The sequence below is a fragment of the Diceros bicornis genome, chromosome 12 (genome assembly GCF_020826845.1).
Source record: "Diceros bicornis minor isolate mBicDic1 chromosome 12, mDicBic1.mat.cur, whole genome shotgun sequence".
NCBI classification, from domain to species: domain Eukaryota; kingdom Metazoa; phylum Chordata; class Mammalia; order Perissodactyla; family Rhinocerotidae; genus Diceros; species Diceros bicornis.
In genome coordinates, this window is record NC_080751.1 from 61,205,263 (window position 1) to 61,229,296 (window position 24,034).

The window sequence follows — 24,034 nt, forward strand, 5'->3', positions numbered from 1 at the left end:
TGCTAGGGGTCAACGCGATGCCACAGGACCCAAAGCCGCGTGAGTCCCGACCCTCTCCCCGTGGCGCCACACTGCGACCCACGGAAGGGGCCCGGCCGGGGGAGCTCCTGGGCCGACTGCGGCCCAGGCTCCCAAGTTCCCCTGCACCAGCTGCTTCGTCCCAAGCGAGCTCCTCTGTCGTGGCCATCGCGGCCACTGCGGATACGCGGCATCTGCTCAGCTTGGGACTTTGGGCCATTCACGACTCGGGGACATACGGGGGCAGGAGGAGAGGCCTGGCGAGGTGTCGCTCCGCGAGGACTCCGGGTGGAGAAGAAAGGCCCGAGATTAGCGTGGGAAGGTCTGAGCAGGAAGGGTGGTGTGCGGCTGGGATGACCGGGGCTGCATTGTCACCCTGTCTTTGGGACCGAGAATACAGAGCCGGCGACAAGGCCACCACCACAGGTCTCCCTCTCTGGGTGGTGGCGGTACAGTGCGACCCTGCAGGGACCCGCGCAGGCTGTCTGGCAGGGACGCCCCCTAGAGACGCCGCCCAGCTGAAGCTGGTGGTGGGTTCCTGCTGTCCTCGGCTCCTTTACACCTGCAGCCACACATAAGTCCCTTGCATCCTCTCTCTTCAGTTTCTCTAACTGTGTAAAGAAGAGAATGGAAAAGTCCTGGCACACACTTCATACAGTGGGTACCAAATAAATGTTTGTTGGTTCCATGATACCCCTGCCCTGAGGCCACTTTGGGGCTTAGGAATTAGGGATGGGGTGGAATCCCTGTGCCCTTGCTGTCCCTGTGGGAGCAAGCCACTTAGCTTCTTTGAGATTGGATGTCATTTGTGAAATGGGAGGATTCCCACCTCGGGAAGTTTGTGTGTGGCCAGAACAGGCCGGCACAGAGGAGGCTCAGCACCCCCACCCCCCAAACCCTCAGTCTGCTCTGCGACCCAAAGATGATGATGGCCGGGAAGGAAGCAGCTTATAGACACTGGAACGCTCTGAGGAGACTGCCTGGGGGCGGGCTGGTGTTGCTGGAGCCCCTGCCCACCAGTGTGTGTGCTCCCACCAGGACTTAACTACTCTCTCCTGTGTTTCTTGGTCTGTAAAGTGAGGCAGTCATTCATTCATTCATTTGTTCAGTTATCCATCTCTCCATTCATTTCTTCTTTCCAGTAAATACTTTCTGCCGGTAGCCTTCCATGTGTTGTGGATTCAGCAATGCACAGGACAAATGCATGGAGCTTTCGTGAGGGCAGGAGGGACAGTAAATACATGAATGCAGATGAACGTACGGTGCATGTCAGGTGGTTCGGAGCAAAGCGATGGGAAACCAGGGCTGGAGGCTTTTTATCAGCAGAGGACACTCTGGAACCGAGCCCGGAGAGGAGTGAGGCACAGGGATGCCTGGGCCTCTCCTTCCCCTTAAACAATGACAGTGACCATTTGTTCTCCTCCCAATGCTGGGCATCAGCCAACTGCTTAACATACCTCGTGTCGTGTCACTCTCACCACTGCTCTATCCTATGACGTAGTTGTTATTATTCCCATTTTATAGACAGACAAAGTTGAGTCACAGAGAAATTCAACACCTTGCCCAGAGTCACCTGGTGAGTGACAGAGCCTGGAGTCACCAACTGTCCTTGCCCAACCCTTGGCTGCCCACAGGGGAGGTGGGAGTGCGAGAGGCTTGGTTTGCAACACCCTCCCCAGCCCAGGTGGAATGGCAGAGTGTTCTTGCCATTTCTCTCTAGCTCTCTGGGAAATTCTTGGCAGAGAAAGGAACTCTCAGGTCCAGGTGAAGACTATGAAAGTCTCGCCTGGGGACTCCTTCCTGCCACCGCCATCAGCTGGGAGTTCAGGACACCTGCCATTGAACGCAGTCTGTCCTCACCAGCAGCAGGGCCTGCCCATGGCTCGAGAAGCCACACACACTCAGAGCAGGATGGGCTAGCAGGAGCATGTGGTCCAGCTGCTGAGTTTACGTGATGTGACCTGGTGGTCTAGCAAGTCAGGCCCACAGGCAGGACCTGACTTGACCCAGGACTCTGGATGCCCCGCCCAGGGCTTCCGTGAGGCCCCTGAGGGAGCATCAGTCCTGAGTGAAGATGGGGCCCTTGAGGGAGAGAGAAACGTGAGACCAGGAGCTCCCAGCCCTCCATCCCCGAGCCTCTGTGAAGCTGAGGCCTCCTGTGAGCAGGTGGCCCTTGTGGGGCCCACAAGGGCAGGCCGGCCCAGGCTCACTTGGGGCTTCCTCGTCGGGGATGTAGGAGCCTTTGGTAGGTGGGCCAGGCAGAAGGGAGCTGGCGCTCCTGACCCAGAGACGTGGAAGTTGTGCACTACGTGCTGCTAAGTGCATTTTGAAGAGAAATTCCTCTGTCCTCTGTGTTACCCCAGCAATCACTGGAAGGCTGTGGATGAGGCACAGAGGCAGGTGCAGGAAGTTCAGGGAGAAAACTGGGGACTACAAGTTCAAACTCTCATTCTCCATCAGTCTGATGAAACCGCACCCCCACCCCCAACACCCAAAACTCCAGACTCCAGCTGTCATCTTCTCAGAGAGAAGAGGTGAGATTGGCTCCAATAGGAGGAGAAGGGTAAAAGCAGCCTGGTTCGGGGGGGGGTGGTTCTTGACTTGGGTAGGGAGGCGTGGTTCCCACATTCTCACCCCCAGATCCTTCTCTTGGAGAGCTCGGGGCCGCTCATGCACCCCTTGCAGAAGCTGTTTGCTTTCTCTGAGCCTCAGGTCCCTGATTCAGATCACAGAATCCCAGGATCTGAAAGAAGCTTTTGGGTTATTTAGGCCAACTTTCCAATGCCGTGCCTGGATCATAACAAATTGCTATCCAGGCTGTGCTTGCATACCTGCAGAGATGGGGAGCTCCCTATCCCAGGCAGCCTTCTGAGAGCTCTGAATGTGAGGAAGTTCTTCATGCTGCACCTATGAGAGCCACATCTCTCAAAGCACCTTTGCTGTGGGAGTTTATGTGTCATCTGGGAACATGAGCCTGGCACACTGGGTTGATGCCACTTAGGAAGTGAGCCTTGGATTCTGCCAGCTAGAGCCACCTTGCAGTGACTTTCAGGCACTGGAACTTGCAGCGGCCCCAGCTGCAGTCTGCTTAGCCTCCAGCAAGCATCTCCTGCCTCACCCAGATTCCAGGCCCCCATGGTGATGATGAGAGCGTGAGGTCCCTTAGAGATGGCCAGCCTGCTTTGTCCACACAAAGAAGCCAAGGCCCTGAGGAAAGTGATCAGCAACCTGTTATTTGGCACCATACCCTTCTGGGATGGCGGGTCCCCTCTGTGACCCTGTGCCTTTGCTCTCCACACAGCTCAGAAGGTCTCATCCCAGCTCTGCCTTGGACACCACACCTGTAGGTGAGGTGTGATGAGGGCTCAGCCTCCACTGCTCGCTGTCGGGGTTCTGGGTCCCTGCAGCCATGCGCTATTTTGGAGGATAAAACAGATGCCCCCCAGCTATGATTGGTTGATGTTCCTGAGAGTCAAGAGACTGGAATTCAAATCCTGCCTCTAACCTTGGGCTGCATGTCCCTGGGCCTTCCTAGCTTTAGATCCCCGAATGCACAGTGAGACTGACAGTCAAATGCCCACCGAGGGTCCACTTGTGATAGGTAGAGAGCGTGAGAGGATGGGGCCCAGTGCAGGGACCCAGCCGGGAAACTGTCCTCGGTCTGGACCCACCATGGCCCTTGGCCTTTGTGACTCAGAGCTGGAGAGAGGGTTAGAGGTGAGGAGACAGGGGCTCTGCCCTGAGGATGGTCTCCCTGGGACAGTGGGAGAGGGAAGATGGTGATGACTCCCGTAGAAGCAGCCACCTACTGGCCGTCACTATATCTGGTGGTGCTGGGCTCCACTCAGCCGGAGCTGTGCTGCCAACATCTCCCCCAGAAAGACCTGGGTTGGGGCTACCTGGGTCATGGTGGGGCTCCGGCTCAGCCCCATGTCTGATGCCCAGGGTTGGGCTTCCTCGGGCTCTGAGGAATTTTCCATGCTCAACCCAGGCTGCCTTGCCCCAGGTTACCTGGGGCAACAGCTCTGGCATCCGCACCAGGGTCAGCTACAGCCCGGCCCTGAGCCACTGGCTCGGCCTGCCTCTGGGCCCCGGGCTGCTGCATGGGGGAAGGGAGGGGGCAGAGAGCAAGAGAGCCAGGTGGCTTCTTTTCCAGAAGTTCCACAGGGTAATTCTCAGAGCCTTTCGGTTTGGGACAAATGGCAGAAGGCTGGCAGACGCTGCCATCTGCTGGTTACTGGTTGTAACAGTGTCACAGTGTGGCTGAACTCCTGCCCGCTGGGATTTACAAAACCCGGCCAGTCCAGGAGAACACTCAGGAACCCCTGCCCTTGACCCAGCTTACCTGGAGCTGTAAGGTGTCCTGGGAGATGAGGGGCCAAGGACCACACACCCCCACTGAAGTCAGGAAAGAGACGACAGTATGGGGTCATGGTAAAGGCCTGGCTTCTGGACCATCTTTGTGGTGCACTTGCTTTGTGACCTTGGTTAAGTTCATACACCTGTCATCCTCCATCTCCCCATTTTTAAATGCAGACAGGGATTCCTGCCTGTTGGGGTGTGCTGAAGAGACTTTAAAGTATGTAAAGTCCCTACCACAGTGCCTAGCTCTGTGGCGGCTTTTATTGTTTTCTGGGTAAATCCCGGTTTAACCAGTTGGAAGGCTAGGTTATCTAACCTGTCCATCCAGTCTCCTCTGTATGGCCGCTGTCTTTGAGGCATTTCCCCTCTGTCAACGTGTGCATCATGAATATCAGTAGTCTGAATGTTCTGGAGTTGGGTCTCCCCGTTAGATTTTCTTGGAGAACTTTGTGGACACATAAGATTCTTTAAAAACCTCCTTTTGGAATAAAAACTGGTGACTCTTAGAATGTGCAATGATGTGGAATGCCCAGTCCTCCAATCCTGGTCAGACAGGAGCCCAGGGTTTCTGTTCTGGACACACAATAACTAGGGGACAAAACTGTCTTCCCCTGAGAAGATAGAGGCTGACAGGAAAGGAGGAACCAGAAGATGTGTCCCCCAATCCAGGATGTGTGACCTTGCAGCTGCCCCTGAGGATGGGAACATAGGGACCAAAATGTCTCGTGGTTCCCACAGCAGAGCGTCGAGCAGGAACTTCATGGGGCTGACTCGGCGACCTGGTGTCATTGGGTTGGGTGGCTGCCCCAGGTCTTCTGGCCCACATGGCAAAGGCCTCTGTGAGATTTGTCTGCAGGAGGCAGTCTCTAAGGCCGCCCTGCAAAGGATGAGGGTACCTACAAAGCAGGGGACTTGGCCCTAGGCCATGGAAACCCCCAAGTGCTCCCCACTTTCCTAGGTAGCTGATCCACTTCTAAATAATATGGTAATTTAGGGCAGTGCCTCCACTGGGTTCTGTCCTCCCCAGTTTCCTTTCTGGCTCAGGTAGAGTTGGAGGACTCTAATCAAAATGCTGATCCTGATTGCTGGGGGAGCAAATCTGAACGAACTAGTAAAGCCGGTGGGTGACAGAATCAGAATCCCAAAAGCTACCAGCAAATCGTTGCAAATGAAAAGCGAGATGCCATTTTCTTTACCTCTCAACGTTAGCAAAACCGAAGAAGATAAAATGCATTATCGGTGAGAGGATGGACAAACGGGCATTCTATACACCTTTGGCGGGAATGTAAGTTCATAGAGATTTTCCAAGAGCAATGTGCCAGCATCAACTTTTGTGTATGTGTGTGAGGAAGATCAGCCCTGAGCTAACATCCTTTGCCAATCCTCCTCTTTTTGCTGAGGAAGACTGGCCCTGGGCTAACATCTGTGCCCATCTTCCTCTACTTTCTATGGGACGCCGCCACAGCATGCTTGACAAGCCGTGCGTCGGTCCATGCCCGGGATCCGAACCTGCGAACCCCAGGCCACTGAAGCAGAGCACGTGAACTTCACCACCACGCCACAGGGCCAGCCCCACATTGACATTTTAAAGAAGGAAATCCTTCTACTCAGCATTCTCACATGCATGTAGAAGTGTAATTTGTTATAGGTATACTCACATAAGTAAAGATAAATATATAAGGATTTTAAAAATTGAGGTAGTAGTGACGACTGGAAATGACCAAATAGCATTTAATAGGGTAATGACAAAATAAGTTATGATACACCCTCACGTGGATTGTTCTTCCCCTAGTATAAGATGGAGTTAGATTTCACTGCATGGCACAGAAAGATGCCTGAAACAGATGATGCTGAAAGACAGGGTGGGCAGAGTACAGGGAGGGGAAGGGGCAGGCTCAGCCGTCTACACCGAAGGTCAAGCCGTGGTGATGCGCATGTGTGTGTCTAGCTGTCACTGTGTCTGTGTGTGTCTGTCGCTGTCTTTCCACCCAGGCTCTGTAGCCCAGTCTCTTATCTCCTCAGAGATCCCTCTCTCTTCTTTCTGCTCTGTCTAAAAACAAACTCACATTTGTCCATCAAAAAACAATAAATCCACCTTGGAGAGCTTCATTATCAGATATCAATATAAATTAATTCCCATGTAGCACTCAAAGCAGAATTGACAGATCAAGACAATAGAATAGAGTCCAGATGCAAATAAAATGTTTGTAAATATTTAGCATATAATAATGGTGACAATTCCAGTGTAGGAAAGGATGAATTGTTCAATAAAGCTTACCAAGGAATGGTACTGGATACTTGACTAAGTATTTAGGGCCAAAAAAATGACTCTTATGACATAAATCAAAATTAATTCCTAGTGAATCAAAGAATTGATTGTAAAAAATATATTTGGAGGAAATATGTGAATATTTATACAGCCTGGGGTAAGGAATACTTTTCTAAGTATAATTTCATTGTAAAAACCACCAAGAGAAATGTCCATGGTTGGAAGTACATAAAAATCTTAAAACATGCATGTAAAAAATTCTAAAAACAGAATTGGCCTTAACCAAATGGTACAACTTAACATCACCAATCATGGGGCACACTGGCATTACATGCCCTCTGGTGTGATCACCAATGTACCACTCCTGCCAAATATTAACCTGCATTGAACCACGAGTAATAATTAGACAAACCCCAACCGAGGAGTAGCCTGCACAATTGGTGTGGACCCCTCAGAGATGTCAATGTCAGGGAAGATGAGAAAGCCCGGGAACCGTTAGAATAAAAGGTACTAAAGGGACAGGACAATTAAATACACTGTGTGACCCTCAATTCTTCATTGGGGGTGGGAGGGGTTGGGAAGAGGAAGCAGTTGTAAATAAAAGACTATTGGGAGAACTGGGCAAATTGAGATATGATTGTATGTTAGGTAATAGTGTTGTGTCAATGTCGAATTTCCTGAGTATGATTATTGCATTGTGGTTATGAAAGAGAATGCTCTGGTTCTGAGGAAGTACGTGCCGAAGTATTTAGAGTGAAATGTCATGATGTCTACAAGTAACTCTTAAATGTTTCAGGAAAATCAGGGGGCGGGGGGTAAGGCAGACATGACCGTGTTATCAACAGGGCAGTGCACCATGATGTGCAGCCCTCTCCCCTCTCCAGGACTGGAGTGCTGGCAGTTCTCTGCACAGTCCTCCCTGGGACTTGCCTTGGCTGAAGAGAGCTGCCTCACCCCAGGTCAGGCCCCTCCTGGGTGATCCATGTGGGGGTATAAGGCCCGCACCCTTGTCCCATTTCAGGACGACTTGAAGGGGCCATCCCACCCCCCCTGTGATGAGCTGGGGCCTCTGCTGTGGTTGCACCAAACTCAGCTCCCTCTGCCCTGCCCTGCTTCTTTCACTGCCCTCTGGTGATCTTCCCACTGGCTAGTCCATCTCAGCTGGAACCCAATCCATGAGTCCAGGTGAAGGATGTACAGATGAAATATGAACCCTTCCACTTCTCTGTGAATTTGAGACTTTTTCAAACTAAAAACTTGGGGGAAACATAAGGGAAAAAACAGATACTATTTATCATAAAGGTTTAGTATCCTTAATATATAAAGCATTCTTACAAATAAACAAGAAAAAGACAAATGGCCCAATGTTTTAAATGTGCAAAGGAAATAAACAGGAGAGTTACAAAGAAACATTGTAAGACTAACAAACAGGTGAAAACATGTTTAACCTTACTAGCAATCAAATAAATGTACTTCTAAAACAAATATTATTTTTCACTTGACAAATGTGAGATGATTTAAGAAAATGAATCCAGAGCTGGTGAAGGTTTGGGAAGGTGCACTCTATTCAGTCTTCCTGGGGACAGTTTGCTGGTAGATATGAAACCCATTGAAAGTGTATCCCTATGCACCAAGGTCTCCAACCTTCTGCAGTCACCCTGTCCTTAAGGATCCAAACAAAACGGCTGGATTTGCTGTGCCCCAGCCAGTGGGAATTCCTGAGGATTCCACAGTCACCTTTCAATACAAGCTCCCTCCTAATTCCTGCCAACGTGTCACTTTCTGGGTCTGTGGTGCTCTGTGAACCCTGCACCCCACACCTGATGCCATTTTCTTCTCTTATTTCAAAGACCACTTCCCCAAGACTATCGTGCACAGTGGGCAGTGAAGCTTTGGGGCAGGGGCATCCTGGAGAAGCATCACAGAGCAGCACCGGACTCAGGGCAGCCACTGAACACCGCCGCCCACCGTGGGTCTCCACGTGGTTGGGGGCACCTCAGCCGTCTCTCCCACAGCTCTGGAATTACCGGCAGACAACTCACAAATTTCTTTTACTTTATAATGCAAAGAGATGAAGTCTGTGTCTCATTTCTCTTCTCCCAGTGTCCCGAGACCCTCCCTTACTCAACTGTGTACACACTCAGGGAGTCATCCAAGTGTTTCCTGACACGTGAGCACTTTTCTCCCAAACTTCCTCCTGGTGTAGCTGGCTCAAACATCAGCTAGCCTTTAAAAGATCACCCACCCATCTCCCAGCCCCACCACCTTTCCATCATTTACATGTAGCTGAAGGACTACGTAAGTCAGTCAGAGAACACTGGTACATAGTAATCTAAGTAACCATTTAAAATGATGGTTTGGGAGGTAATTTAATGTGGAAAGATATTTACAGGGTGGTAAATGAAAAAGCAAGTGAGAAAGTAGTATAGCCAGGAAGATTACATATTGTTTAAAAGAAGATATATCTTATATACAGATATAGAAAAAAATGTCAGGAGGGCAGGAATAACAAAACCTTAATTGTTATGTCTGGTATAGAATGAGAGGTGATTTTTATTTTATTTTACTATCCATATTTTCCAGTTTTTCTACAATGAGCATGAATTATTTCTATATAATAGTTCTAGAAAATCCTCTACTTCACAATCAAGCTTCTGGAAGAGGGTGCTACACTCTCGGTCCCCACCCCCTCACCTCCAGTCCCCTCCTTGGCCCACCCGACTCTGCCCTCATCTTCCTAGGTGGGCATCGCTCATCACGCCCAGGGCCTCCTGGAACACTCTCTCCCTTTGTTCATTCTGTGAGTCCACTCCCTTCTTCTTGGGGAGAAGGGTAAACTCTTCGGCATGGCACACAAGGCCCCCCAAGTGCAGCCTCCTCTCCCAGCAACCCCTCCCATGCCCTTTTCGCCTGCTCCTCAAGCATGCTGTGGTTTTCTTGAGGCCCCTCACCTTGCAATGCTGCCTAGAACGTACGTTATATCTCTTCTCTTCCTGCTCCTCAATCATCGCTACCCCACATTGAGCAGTTTTTGTGTCAGGCCTTGTTTAAGTCCTTTACTACTGTACCAAGAAGGAATCCATTGCAGAAGTCCCCACTTAGAGTGGTTTAAGTACTCACACAGGGAGAAGTCCTGAGAAAGACTCCAGGGCTGGTATGGTAGTTCAGATGCCATCAGGTCCCCAGCCTCTTCCATCCTGAATGTGTAGGCCCCAAATTCATGTTGGCACCTCATAGTCACAAGATGGCTGCTGCCTCTCCAGCATTATATCTCCTTTCCAGACAGAAGACAGGAAAGGAGCAAAGAATTTTCACCTAGTGAGGTAAACCCTCCACAGGGACTTCTGTGTATGTGGCCAGAATTATGTCACATGGCCCCTTCTAACTGCAAGGGAGGCTGGGAGCATGAGTGTTTTACCTTTCCAGCCTCAGTGATAGTAAAAGGCAAAGAGGAAGAGAGTTGTGAATGGCTTTTGGGTAGCTCATCTACAGTGCCTGCCATATATTTCATGTCATTTCAGCCACATTTTATCTCATTTAATTCACAGCAGTGCTGTGAATTAAAGGTTTCTGTTATGCCCGTTTCACCAATGAGAAAACCAAGGCTCAAAGAGATAACTAATCCACTTCTTCATGACCTGGGGTTGGCACCGCCTCTTCCTGGAAGAATTCCTGGATGCCCCAACCCCAGGCTGAGTTAGTTATGTGCCCTTCCCCATGCACCCTGGGCCTGCATCCATGTTGACATCTCCAGCTGTCCCTAAGTGCTGTGTGAGCCCCACCTGTGTCTTCTGCATCCCCAGGGCCTGGCAAGGTCACAGGCCCTGAGCTGTGCCCCAGAGTGTCTGCTGAGTGACAAGTGAGGCGGTGGCCCTGCTCCACTGGGGGTGCCCAGACCGCTGGAGCACTAAAGCATCACTTTAGAGGGCAGAGACAAATCGGCAGGTCCCCCAGAAGACCCGTCCTGCCAGAAATAAGGCAGCGTCAGCATGGCACAGCCAGAACTCAGAGCAGACTCCTGCAGGCCGTGGTGTCTCTAATTGACCGCACTGCCTCTGAGGCCCAGCGACTTCCCTGGGGGGAAGACTGAGGCCTGGAACGTTCCTCCCAGGGCAGTGGGAAGGGGGAATATAAGATCCTCTGCAATGTGGTTTGCGTTACTGCAGCTTTGGCCATGGAAGGGGCTCCTCGAGTCAGGCAGGAAGCAGAAAATATCAGATTTAGAGCCCACATTCCATGCATTGTATACAATTATCCGCTGGAGACACATCGGGGTACGCAGGACACCCAGAGGCAGAAAATGGGATTGCTCTCCGGGACGGGGTCACTCCTTCATAGGAAACCAGCCTGCCTTCTTGGCAGGCACCAGGTGTGCCAAGTCCCCCTGCGGTGTGAACCTCGGAGTTAGGGGTGTCTCATTTACCTACAAGGCATTGGTGACAGGCATGCTGCCAGCCCCAGCAATGATGCAGAGTCCCCTTCTTTGCAGCCCTCCACCTCCGCTCGCCCTGAAACATAAGTGCTTCCCTAGACCCTCCTGGGCTGTCTTCTCCACAGGCTCTCATGGGCAGGCTCAGCCCTACTCTCAGCTCCCACAGCTTCCTATCCATGAGCCCTAGCCCTGGCCCGCCTCCTGAGATCCAGAGCCACAGATCCAGTCACTTTGATGTCCCCCGGCCCTCAGACACCACTTGTCCAAAATGGAACTCGTTATCCCACCAAAAATCTGTCCCTTCTCCAGGTGTCCTGCCCCAGAGAATGGCATCACCATCCAGCCACTCCCAGGAGCCAAACCATAGCAGCATCCTAAGTCCTCCCGCCCACATTCGCTCAGGTCCCGAGTCTTGGCCAATTCCACCTCCTAAGTCTGTCTCTCACCTGTGCCCGTTCTCCACCCAGGCGGCCATCACCCTAGTTCATGCCACCATCATCTCCAGTCTGGAGTGTTCTGCAGTTCTGCTCACCTCATCACCTTCAGCATCTTATGTTCCAAACCACTGTCCACAGCACAGCTGGCTGGGCCACTCCTAGGTTCACAGCCCGGCGATGGGCTTGAGCCGGCCTCAGGATCAGCATGAAGCCCTCAGCTTGGTGTACACAGCTCTCCATGCCCTGGTTCCCCCCGTCCCCTCCCCTTGACCTCTCGCCCTCCCTTGTTCCCTGAATTCTATGTTCCTTCTCGTCTCTAGGGCTCTGTGCATGATATTCCTTCTACTCTGTTCTATTCCTTCTTATTTTTTCAGGTTTACCTTGGACTTTGGCTCCTTTAGAAAGCCCTCCCTGATCCCCTCCCCACCTCAAGTATAAGCAGAAGGAAGCTTACTGACAGCATCGACTGTGCCTTATTCACTGTGTATTCTCAGTGCCCAGCACATTGTGTATGGTCGGGAAACATCTGTGCAACGGCCCTTCCCAGGAGCTGCACTGTGCCAGTGCTGCAGTGCTGAGGTCCGTGCTCTTCCTGCCTTCCTCTGAGGTGAGCCACGTCAATTTAAACAAGACAAGGGGACCCTGTGCTACCACGAACCCTGCCCTGCAGACAGATGGGCAGGTGGGCAGGCAGAGCAGACAGCCGACCGGGTTTCCCTGCAATACCTTCATTTGCTCATCCTTCCATTCATTATGGTTCATCTGGTCTATAAATTTGAAACAAACCCAATAAGGCACATAAATGTATGTATTTATTCAAGAGACACATTGGGGAGCGATTCATTTTTCAAAACTTTTTACCGTAGAATTTCCTCATGAAAATCTGACTCAAATACGGATAATAATGATGTTGGTCATGATGATGATGGTGGTGGTGGTTGGTAGGTCGAGGTTCATAGGGACACTGTTCTGTCCTTCCTCTAGGAAACATGACAGACATTACCCCATCGAGCACTCTGGCACCACAAGCCCCAGCTTCTATTGTTCTCTCTCACCGGGGCTCTCACAGAGAGAGCATGGAAGGGGGCAGCGGTTTGTACTTTCCTCCCGGCCCTGTTTCCAGACTCAGCTTTTCTTCTCTGGGCCACTTGGGCAGGTGACACGACCTCTGTTTCTCATCCCATGGAGAGGTGAGTCCACCATGAGAGGGTCTGTTACGTTCTGCGTGCCTCTGCCTTTAAGCCCCCTTCTGAGGAACGCTGGCCCTTGGACCCCACTGCCCCGGCCCCAGCCATGGACCCAAAGGCACCACCGGAGGCAGGCCAGACCTAGAGAGCAAGCAGACAGCAGAAAGAGCCAGAACCTTGAGGAGAGGGCAAGAGAGGGGAAGCTGGGGGCAGCAGGTCCGTAGGCATGCTCTGAGAGCACAGGGCTGGAGTGTCCTGTTCACTGAGACCTCCAGAGCCTCCACAGGGCGGGGAACAGAGGCCCAGCTCAGTAGATATTACTGAATGAATGAATGAATGAGTTAATGAACAAATAAGTGAAAAGGCCTAGAGAGAGAAGAGAGGGGTTTTGTGATGGAGTCCAACTAGCAACAGAAGCCAGGCAGAGAGTCCTGTCTTTCAGCTGCTAAACATCAGAACAACGCAAAGGCTCACGCTGTCACCCGTGGCAGGACCTGGCTCAGTGTTTCACATCAGAGTCCCAGGGCGGTGGGGCGTGGCAGGGGGGCTGGTTCTTTGGGAAAATGCAGTCAAGCAGAAACCTCGCCGCCTCCTGCCAGAGGGTGGGAGGAGCTTGGGAGGGGCGTCATCAGGAAGGAGGAAAGGAGCGGGAGGGCTCCTGGAGGGCAGGGTCTGCACAGAGAGGGAGAGAGTTTCAGCAGCTCGGTGCCAGGGAAGTTGTGGGTGACAGACTCTCTCCTTGACCAAACTTGAGGCTCCTCTGAGCCGTCTTCTCCACCAGGCCTTGACCTTGACCCCCACCCCCCTCCCCTCTTTGGCCTGCCTGATCCAGTCTTAGCAAGAATTCTGCTAATTCTGTTTAGAGACAATCCCCACTCCACTCCCACCGCCCCCCTACCCCCACCCCGCGCATATCTGAGTTCTTCACCCCCTACTTTGACGTCTGGGCCTTGGCCTGCCTTCAGCAGGACTCCCCCTGGCCTTGCTGTCCCCTGGGTCATTTCCCATCACTGCCCCTCACCCTGCTCCTTGGCTATCCCCCCCACTCGTCCTCGCTGTCTTCAGAGTTGAGCCTGACCTCTCTCCTACTGCAATATCTCCAGTACAGTCTTCCTTACCGTCTTAACAAGCGTCAGAATAACATTTCTTTAGCAGGGGAGAGGAAAGACAGTTTTTTCAGCTTTTGTTGGGAAGGGCCTGTTAGTCTCTTTCAGGAAAGCTGCTAGAAGGCCTCTGGAGTCAGGATGCAGTTTCTTCAGCTCACCCTCCACAAAGGGGTCTCATTTATCTTGTTTGTTGGGTTCTATGTTACCTCATTTGACCCTCCTAACATCTCTCCGAACATCCCTGGAGCCATGAGCACTGGCTGCATTGCTTCCACAACACTCTCCCAAAGACCAAATATCTCTCGTGTGAACCGCGGCTCTCTGGGCACGCCTGAGAGGCAAACGGGCGCATGCACTAACAACGCCGGGGCAGCGGGCGCAAACCAGGACCATGGGTTTCCGACGCGAACGCCTCTCTTTCCTTGCGCGCCTGCCGGCCGCCCAGTTGGCTCAGGACACTCGGCACAGGCGCGCGGAGCCCGGGAGGCGGGGCGCGCGGGGTCGCGGTTCAGCTCTACCCGGGCCTCCCGCAGCGCCGAGTTCGCGCACGGCCCTCCGCGCACGGCCACCGCCGAGAGTTCCAGAAAAACCTGGAAATCCACGGCCCCCAGTGGGCCGAGCCCGGTGGCCACTAGGTGGCGGTGCCGGGCCGGGCCGTGCGCGCGGGGCGGGGACGCGGCGACGCCGGCGCCTGCGGGTCCCGTGACCGCGCGCCCCGCCCGGAGCTGCCGCCGTGATGCAGTCCCCGGCGGTGCTCGTCACCTCCAGGTGAGCCAGACCCCCGCCCCGCGCCGCGCGTCGGTCAACGAGCAGTCCGGGGGCGCGCGGGCCGCGACCCAAGGCGCCCGACGCGGAGGAGCAGGCGGAGGCGGCCGGCCTCCCGGGCGCGCTGGCGGTTTCTCTGCGCTTAGCCCCTCCACCGCCCTGCGGGAGAGGGTGGCGGCATCGAGTGTCCCGTTTTACAGCTGGGGAAACTGAGGCTCCTAGAGCGTAACGAACTCACCAAGACCCAGAGGAAGCCCTGGACTGGTTGGTCCTGCGCAGGCGGGCAGAGGGGGCTCTCCTCTCCCCATCCCTGCCCACCCGCGTTCATTTCTTTTGGCCCCAAAATCTAATTATGCATCCTTTGGTGCTCACCGTGTGCCAGGCCCGGTGCTTGGCGCTGGGGACGGGGGTGAATCAGACAAGGCCCCGCCCTGCCGGGGGAGACGGGGATGACCGCAGACCTGCCGGGGACAGATGCTGGGAGGGGTAGTAAGTCAGGTTGCCATGGGAACACAGTGCAGGGGTGTAACCCAGGCTTCTGGGAGGGGGTGAGTGAGGCCATGTCCTGCAGGAAGAGTGGACGTTAACCAGGTGAAGGGGAGCGAAGAGATGGCGGCTGGTCAAGGAGGTAGCTCAGGAGAAGTGCAGGTTAGAGCAAAGGCCTGGGAGGGGCTCTGGGAGGCAGAGGATGCAGGGTGGGCCCACCCTGATCCAGGCCTGGAGGACCCAGTGCAGGATGGATCCTGGAAGGGCTGGGATGGACATGGTTTTACTCCTTTCCCCCTTTTTAATATCTGTGAAGTAACTCACTTCAAGTATTTCCATACAGTCTTATTTCCCCTACACAAATTCTTGGGCTAAGACACCAATTTATTTCGTAAGTAAATGTGTTACCCAGCCCAACTGTTATTTTTCCGGCTGTAATCTGAACTTCCCTGTGACTTCACGTCTAGAAAAACACGATTCTTTCAGTAAACTCTGATGTCAGAACCTGCTTGGCCTCCTCGGCGTGATAGAGTGAGGCTGCAGGTCGCCTCTTCATTGGCAGAAGAGGTTTCCCTAGTGCCGCATAAGTCACCTCCTCTTTCTGTGCCTCAGTTTCCTTTTCTGCAAAAAGGAGGTTTGAGATTGGCAGGTGTGAGCAGGGCCAGCAGCAGATGCCCCTCCCAGCCACGTGCAGACCCGTGGGGTGTGACTTTGGTGCTGGGTGCTTGGGAAGGCGCTGGGTGGCTTCCCTCACTGCCCCAGCCCGGACAGGGCTTGTTCACAGACACGGGTGCCGGTGGGGAAGGCCGAGGGAGTGGTGCTCACTCCTTGCTGGCAGGAAAACCCCAGGAGCGGCCTGCAGGGTAAGTCCAACTGCCAGACCCCAGCTGCCTCGCAGGCTCTTCACAGTTGGGCCCCAACTCAGCTTCCCAGCCCAGCCTCCCCCCTCATCACCACATGCATTCATGCCTTCAGTCATCCAGCAGATCTTTCTCGAGGGCCCACTCGGCCCGGTGCTGGTCTGGTTCTGGATACAGTGATGAATCAAACCAAGTCCGTCTCATGGAGCGTTAGTGGGGACAGGTGGACAGTAGGTAAATATGTGATATGTCGGCGATGATAAATGATATGAAGGAAAGTAAGACAGCAGTGGAAATAGTGACAGGAGTGAGTGCTGTTTTACTTGGTGTGGTCCAGGAGCGTCATTCTGACTGAGTAGAACTTGGGCAGATCCCTGACAAGCTCCCTGAGGGAGAGAGCCACGAATGAGAACTCTTGAGAAACAATGTACCAGGCAGACGGCAGCAGGGGCCAGTGTCCTGGGGCAGGAGGGTGCTAGGGCACCAGCAAGGAGGCCAGCGTGGCTGGAGTGGAGTGACCGGGGAGAGTGTTGGGTGACGCGGTGAAGAGCTGTGGGCTTGGGAGCAGGGGACAGGCAGGACAAGCCTCGCAGGCCATGGTAAGGCTTGGCTTGCATTCCGAGCGCCACGGGACCTGCCTTAGATTTCACGAAGGTGCTTTGCTGCTGTGTTGAGCAGACCGTAGGTGAGCAGGGGCAGCCAGGAGACCATCCAGGAGGCTCTTGCGGTCATCTGCATGAGAGCTGAGGGTGGTTTGGACCACGGTGATGGGGGTGGAAGGGTGGGAAATGTTTGGGTTCTGGATATATTTTGAAGATTGAGCTTTCAGGGTTTGCTGATGATTAGGTGTGGGATGTGAGAACAAGAAAGAGGAGTCAGGACTGACTGCAAAGCTTTTGTCCTAAGTTCCTGGAAGAGTGAGGCCGCATATTCTGAGATGGGGAGACTGTGAAAGGAGCAGGTGTGGGGAAGGTGGGAGTCAGCATCAGTCTAGACACGTCAGTGTTCAGCTGCCTGTGGATGCCAAGTGAAGATGTTAGGCAGACAGCTGGGAGGAGTGTGGCCTCGAGGGGGGAGTCCGGACTAGAGATAGGGATTTGGGGACCATTGGCCCGTAAATGATATTTAAAACCTTGGACGTGGTTGAGGTCACCTGGGTAAGAGTGCAGCGAGAGAAAAGGTCTAAGGGGGTTGCTCTGGCGGGATGGGGGACCATCCAGGGAAGCACAGCAGGAGCGGCCAGGGAGGGCAGAGAAGAACTGAGAGAGAGTGAGGGTCCTGGAAGCCAGTGAAGACAGAGCTCCAGGGAGCAGAGAGTGAGGACCAAGTGCCGCTGATCTAAGAGGAGAAGCGAGAATTAAGCTTTGGGTTTAACAGCGTGGAGGTCCCCGGTGACCTGGGCACGCGCAGTTTCTGCTGCAGGATGAGGACAAAAGATTGGTAGGAATGGATTCGGGCTCAAACAGGAGGAGAGGAACCGGAGACATGAATACAGGCCGCTGTCCTGAGGAATTTTGCTGAAAAGGGGAGCAGAGAAACAGAGCAGTAGCTGAAGGGGAGGTTCAGGCTGAAAGACAGCTTTGTTAAGAAGTGAGAATGATCAGTAATGAGGGGAAACTGATGTTGCCAAAAAGAGGGGAGACAGCGGAAGCCATGTCTTTGAGAGAGTAGGTGAGAGAGGTTGCCCTTAGGTAGGAGCCAGCAAGTCTGTCCCCAGTGGCAGGGGAGGCAGATGCAGGCGATTGAGGATGTGACTCAGGAAGTCCGCTGATGGCTTCCCTCTCCTAAGGGAAATAGGAAGCAGGGTCCTGGGAGCGGGGAGACAGGTGTTGCGGGTTTGCTGAGAGAGGTGACTTAGATGCCTTGCTACTCAGTGGACGGTCCAGGAGCTGGTTAGAAATGCAGACTCTCAGGCTCCGCCCCAGACCTGGTGAATGTGAATCTGCATATTGACAAGATCCCAGGTCACGTGGACGCGCTTTCCAGTTTAAGAAGCCTGGTCTAGGACAGGTGGGCGAACTGCGCCCGTGGGCGAAATCCTAGAAGCCTGGTCTAGGACAGGTGGGCGAACTGCGCCCGTGGGCGAAATCCTGCCGCCAAATTCGCTTTTGTAAATCAGGTTTACGTATCGTCTGTGGCTACTTGCCACAGCGGCCGAGTTGAGTAGTCTAAGGAACAGAGGCCTTGTGGCCTTTAAAGCCTAAAATATTTGCTGTGTTTCCGGCCCTTTACAGAAGAAGTTTGCCTGGGGCGTAGAGGCATGGGAGAGCGAGTGGATTAGGCTCAGGTGCGTCAGAGTCACCTGCAGGACTTGTCAAAAGGAAGATCGTGGGTCCCATCCCAGGGCTCCTGACTCAGTAGCCCGAATTTGCCTTTCTAACAAGTTTCCAGGTGACACTGATGCTGCAGGGACCACGCTTTGAGAACCCCCCATCTAGACCAAGGGAGGGGAGCCAGGTCCCGCTGAAGCTTGCGGGTTGTAGGTTATGGCACGAACTTCAGGCAGACCAGGCGGCGTGTGCGCGTTTATCCTGGTCACGTGCAGCTGCTGGCGCAGGTGCAAAGGAGGCGGAGAGCTGGAGAGTTCAGTACTTAGTTTTCACAGTGATCCTAATTCCTGCTTCCTTCCTTTGTCATGCACTGGAATAGACAGCCTGGGCTCTGAGGCGACTGCCTGGGAGTGAACCCTGGTTCCCCCTCTGACCCCTGAGACCGTGGGCAGGTGACCCCCTCTTTGTGCCTGTTTCCCTGTCTTTAAATGGGTCTGAGCAGTAATGTCCCTCTGTAGGGCTGCGGAAGGTGGGAGTGACTTGACAGGTAAGGTCCTTAGAACAGCCTGCAGTAGTGCCAGCTGCTCTCCACTCACCTTTAACCTTTAGTCCCGCTTTGCTCTCCTGCTCTCGACAGCAACACCCGTGTGCAAAGCCAGGAGCAGAAAGGTCTGTGCTCAGGGTACAGCCAAGAACGCCCATTTGGTTACTGGCACAAGGAAAAGAGGGCTGATTATATGGTGTTTTCCATCTTGCAGGGGTACATTTGCGCTCATTTAGTACCGCCCTGAAGGCAGGTTCGCCCGGCCTTCCTAACAGATTCCTGCTTGTTATAGCGCGCCTTATACTGTATGGAAGTGTTCAAGTGTGTAGAGGTGTGTGTGGTCATTGGATGTGTATACACACTTCATATGTAGGTGTGTGCCCCACTTGGTGACAGTGGCATCACATTGATGACTGTCACATGCCTAGTGTGGAGACGAGAGGAATCTGCGTGGAAGGAGTTCTGGGGGACAGGGTGTCTGATGGATTGGGACGTTAGTCCAGAGAGAAGGGGCCTTGCCCCAGGCAGAGTTTTTGCCCGGAAGCCCCTTGCCCCCAGAGCATCCCCTTTCTTGTGTTCTGAAAACCCTGCCCAGCACGTGGTAGGTCTCGACCTTGACAATGACGTGTCCTGTCACAGGTGTTTGTGTGACATATGTTTGTATGCACGGGTCTGTATTACCCCCTTACACAGGATAAGGAATACAGTTAACATTTTTTCTCCCTTCAGAGAAAATGTTTCATAACTTGTTTGCCCTCCGTACAATTTGGTATGTTTGCGTCAATTTACAGATTATCCAAGAGCTGTAATGTTTGTTTTGTGTGTGTGTGTGTGTGTGTGTGAGGAAGATCAGCCCTGAGCTCACATCCATGCCAACCCTCCTCTTTTTGCTGAGGAAGACCAGCCCTGAGCTAACATCTATTGCCAGTCCTCCTCCTTTTTTTCCCTTTTTCTCCCCAAAGCCCCAGTAGATAGTTGTATGTCATAGTTGCACATCCTTCTAGTTGCTGTATGTGGGACGCCGCCTCAGCACGGCTGGACATGTCAGTGGGCACCTGGATCCGAACCCCAGGCCGCCAGTAATGGAGCACGCGCACTTAACTGCTAAGCCTCGGGGCCGGCCCAGCTGTAATGTTTGGCTGAGTATCTCCTCTAAGCCCCACACAGCAGTCCTGTCAGTGCCTTTTGGGGCCCCACATCCAGTGCCCCTCGCATCTTCCCCAAGCCGGGCAGGTGCTGTAGTAGCTCTGCTGCCCTCGGGTGGGCTGAAGAGATGTGTCTCTCTCTCCAGATTCCTGGCAGGGTTTCATTCCTGCGTCGTGCACACACAGCCAGGCCCTTTCCTTGGTGGGAATAGAGCCCTCGGGATGCCATCCCCACAAATCCTGCAGGAGCTCGTGCCGTGTGCCGAGTCTGTGTAAGATACCTAGCTGTACGTGATTTTCCACGAACCCCATCTTCTCTGCTCTCAAATGTTTTCCTGCTGGGAATAGCCTTTTGTCTGGGAGCTACCCAAAGGCAGAGCCCAGGCCTGGGAATCCAGGCTTTATGAGGAGCAGGTGGATGGCTTGGAGCAGTGACCACTGAGGACGGCCAGTGGAGCAGCCTTGCACCGAGGCCCGCTAGGCCGTCCCGAAGTCCTGCCTGCGTTTCACTCGAGAGGCCTGCCAACTTGAACCTGAGCTTCCTTTGCCTTCTTTCCCTTCGGCAGGCGAGTTCAGAATGTTCACACGGGCCTGGACCTGACCGTGCCCCAGCACCAGGAGGTGCGGGGCAAGATGATGTCGGGCCACGTGGAGTACCAGATCCTGGTGGTGACCCGGCTGGCTGCGTTCAAGTCGGCCAAGCACAAGCCCGAGGATGTCGTCCAGTTCTTGGTGAGCTGGGGGCTCTGCCAAGATGCTTCTGAGGGTGCGCGGGTCCAAGGGAGGCAGACACACTTGCCACCAGGGGGCGAGTAGTATCAGGGAGCGGGCACTTCTCTAGCCAACACTCGCTCGAGGCCTGGGCATGTCGAGCCGAGCAGTAAGGACACAAGAATGAACCAAATTCTTACACTCCGTGGGGAGGCAGACTTGTAAAGAGACAGATGCAGGTAGTGCCAGGCGCACACAGGGGCTGTGGGAGTGTAGAGAAGGGGCACCTAACCCACCCCAGGGAAAGGTCCCGGAAGACTTCTCGGGAGAGGTGAGGGCCAAGCTATGTTTTAGGGAGCAGGTGGAGCTAAGCAGCAGCAGAAGGGTGTGCCAGGCAGGGGGCATAGCCCAAGCAAAGGCACAGAGGCCGGACACCGGGTGTTGCTAGGGAACTCTGAGCAGCTGGGTATCATCTGGGGTGAAGCAGAAGACGAGGTGATGGCAGGCAGGACCCGGGCGTGGAGGGCACGCAGCGAGCCTGACTTCTCTTGCAGCCAAGGAGGAGTTTTAAGCGGTAGTGACGTGGCCCTGTTCGCCTCTCTCTGGCTGGTTTGCTGGAAGAGTGGAGTTGGATTGGAAAGAATGGGGCAGGGACCCGAGTCACGACGCTAATACGGTAATCCCCCAGGTGAGGGGTGGGAGCAGGCCAGTCGTCATTGGTATGGAAGAGAGGGAGAGACTTGCAAATATTTCCAAGGTAACAGGCACGTAATTTGCTGGCTGATGGTTTCCGCCGACTGAGGTGAAGAGCACCGGCGGGGGCAGGTCTGGGGGGGCCGTGTCAGCTGCAAAGTGTCCACCCGATGGATCCACGGGGATGGGTACATGAGGCTGGAGCATCGGATGGGCTCAGGCCGAGGGGCAGATTTGGGAGGCATCAGCTCCCAGGTGATGTTGCAAGTCTGGGAGTGGATCAAGTTGCCCAGAGAATGGATGTGGAGGGCAGAGGGAGGGGCTGAGGAGGAAACCCTGGGGATACCAGCAGCTCAGGGCCAGTCAAGGAGAAGGAGGAGCTTCCAAGCAGGCCGAGGGAAGAGAAGAGGGTGTCGTGGAGTCCCAGGAGCTAAGGGAGGAGAGAGTTTTAAAACCAAGGTGAAATGAGCGCGAGTCCTGCGGTATACAGTCACGTGCTGCTTAACAACGGGCGTACGTTCTGAGAAATGTGTTGTTAGGCAATTTCGTCATTGCGTGAACATCGTAGGCTGTACATACACAAACCTAGATGGTATAGCCTACTACGCACCTGACTACGTGGTACTAGTCGTATGGGACCACCGTCGTATATGCAGTCCATCATTGAGCGAAATGTCGTTATGCGGCGCATGACTGTATCTGAGATGGATGTCCCTGGGCGTCAGGGAGAGGCCCCTGAGGAGTGCCCAGGCCAGTTTGCTCGTCCTCTGCAGAGGGCCGGCCTTACACGTGAAGGTGTGCGTAAGGACGTCCTTAACACCTCCACGCATCCCACAGGGCCACTTTTTCCTGGACCCCCACGCCCTGTGGGGTGTGTGCATGCACAGGTGCCCAGGCGTGCAGGTACTCCTCAGACATTTTGAACCCCCTCTAGAGGGCAAAGGAGAGCACATTTACTCCCCAGGACATCTGAAATCTCTTAGAAGTTTCATGAGTTAGCTAAAAAAATGAGCATTTTGCATGCAAAACACCTTAAAAGGATATAGGTGTTTTAATATAAAAATGAATTTAATTCCTAACCGGAGAGTAAAACCAGCCCCCAGGAAGGGGCACTGTATTTGTTTGCAGCTTAGCAGACACCATGTGTGCTGACTTACATCAAAGGGACGCGAGGTGGGCTCAGCACAGGGGGCACCAGATGAACAAGAGCTCCTACCCACTGCGCTCAGGGCCTCTCCCGTAGCCACCTCTCGTTGCTGCATAGGTAGCTGCCTGAGAAGCCCTTGTTTGGAACACTGGTGAGCATGGGCCTTGGATGAGAGGTGGCTCTCCTGACTTAAAACTCCCCACACTCAGTGCCCTGGAGACCCACTGCTCCCAGAACCCCAGTCCTGGTGATGCGTCTGTGCGACCAGCCCATGTGGAGCAGTCATGCCAGCAGAGGGCGCTCAGCCCCCAGGGTCAGGGCTTCCAGGGTTGGGCCCAATCCCTGCCTGGCTGGAGTCACGGGTTCTCAGGACGGCTGGGGGTTGGAGCCTGCGTCACTTTTGTGAAAGGATCTTCTTACTTTTCCGTAGGGCTGTTCTCAGGAGAGCTCCGGGGCCAGGCTCTATGTTGACAACTGCAGACTTCAGTTCCCTGACCTAGATGACCTCCTGTGGGGCAGGAGTTCTGAAGTCCCCCGGTGCCCCAGCCACCTGCCAGCGTCTGCAGCCCTCACAGGCTGGGGTTCTGGTGATAATGCTGGTTAGCTAAGGCCACATGCTCCAACATAGCTGAGCAGCGGGGTTGCCAGGTCTCCCACGTCTCGCTGTATCCAGACGCCCCGCAGTCCATCAGCTACACCGGCATTTAATGATGTGCCGCGGGTGCGGCCCTGGCCGGGCAGTGGAAGTGGGAATGTCCATGTCTTCATACTCAGTGCTCCCACAGAGGAGTTGGGGAGACAGGCCTAGCATATGGGGAGAGCACAGAGGAGTCCCAGACAAGGGGAGACACCCGGCCATTGGTGGGGGGTGTGATGCAGAGCGGATGACTCTTCTCTGAGCACCCATATTGGGTTACACAGACCACAGCGATGACACCAACTGGCTGTGCTGCGGCTGCTCGCTCCACGCGAGACCTGGAGTCTCCTGAGACAGAGACCATGCTGGGGGTCGGGGGACATATGGAGTAAACGCACAGCCGGAGCTTGAGAAGTGAGGAGTGAATCCTGAGCTGCAGTAGGGGTTCTGGGGAGAGGCCGAGAGGAGGCCCTGCTGGAAGCTGAATGCTGCTCCAAGGTGACTCAGATGGCTTGGAACCACCTTCTAATGACCAGTGGAAGCCCTGGGCTGCTTCCCCGGGGTCTCCATACACGGTGGGGTCCTGTCTGACAACAGGGCTGAGAAACCAACTTTGCAGTATGTGGGTCTTCACCAGTTGAGCACTATGAGGACTGTCTCTGCTGGAAGGCTGCTGCTAAATCACGGGGAATGATCCAGAGATCCGCGCTGAGAAAAGGTGACTCGTGTTGTTGCAGGAAGATGAACTACCAGCCGGCCAGACCATAAGGCCACCCCGCTAATGCTCTGAAAGCCCAGAAAGGAGGTGGTGACCGTGATCACCTGCAGGCCAGGCCGGGGTCCCTGTATCAAATGTGACAACCTGTGACAGTGCCCGGAGCCCACCAGGACTGCGTCTTTCCTTCAGGCCACTGAGACTTTCCGGTTGAGCCCAGCATTGACTGGGAGGGTGAAGGAATGGGGCC

General features: G+C 54.0%; 1 protein-coding gene across 2 annotated transcripts in view; it reads left to right on the plus strand.

The window, feature by feature from the left end:
• Positions 1-24,034, plus strand: part of HS1BP3 (HCLS1 binding protein 3) — a 48,881-nt gene that overhangs the window by 846 nt on the left and 24,001 nt on the right. The window contains exons 1-2 of one of the 2 annotated variants that reach the window (XM_058551733.1): positions 14,526-14,579; positions 20,448-20,613. In XM_058551733.1, the coding sequence (XP_058407716.1) occupies positions 14,548-14,579; positions 20,448-20,613 (198 nt within the window). In that variant the 5' untranslated portion in view covers positions 14,526-14,547. Of the gene's footprint in view, positions 1-14,525; positions 14,580-20,447; positions 20,614-24,034 lie in introns of those variants that run through there. The other variant, XM_058551734.1, reaches the window with a different exon arrangement.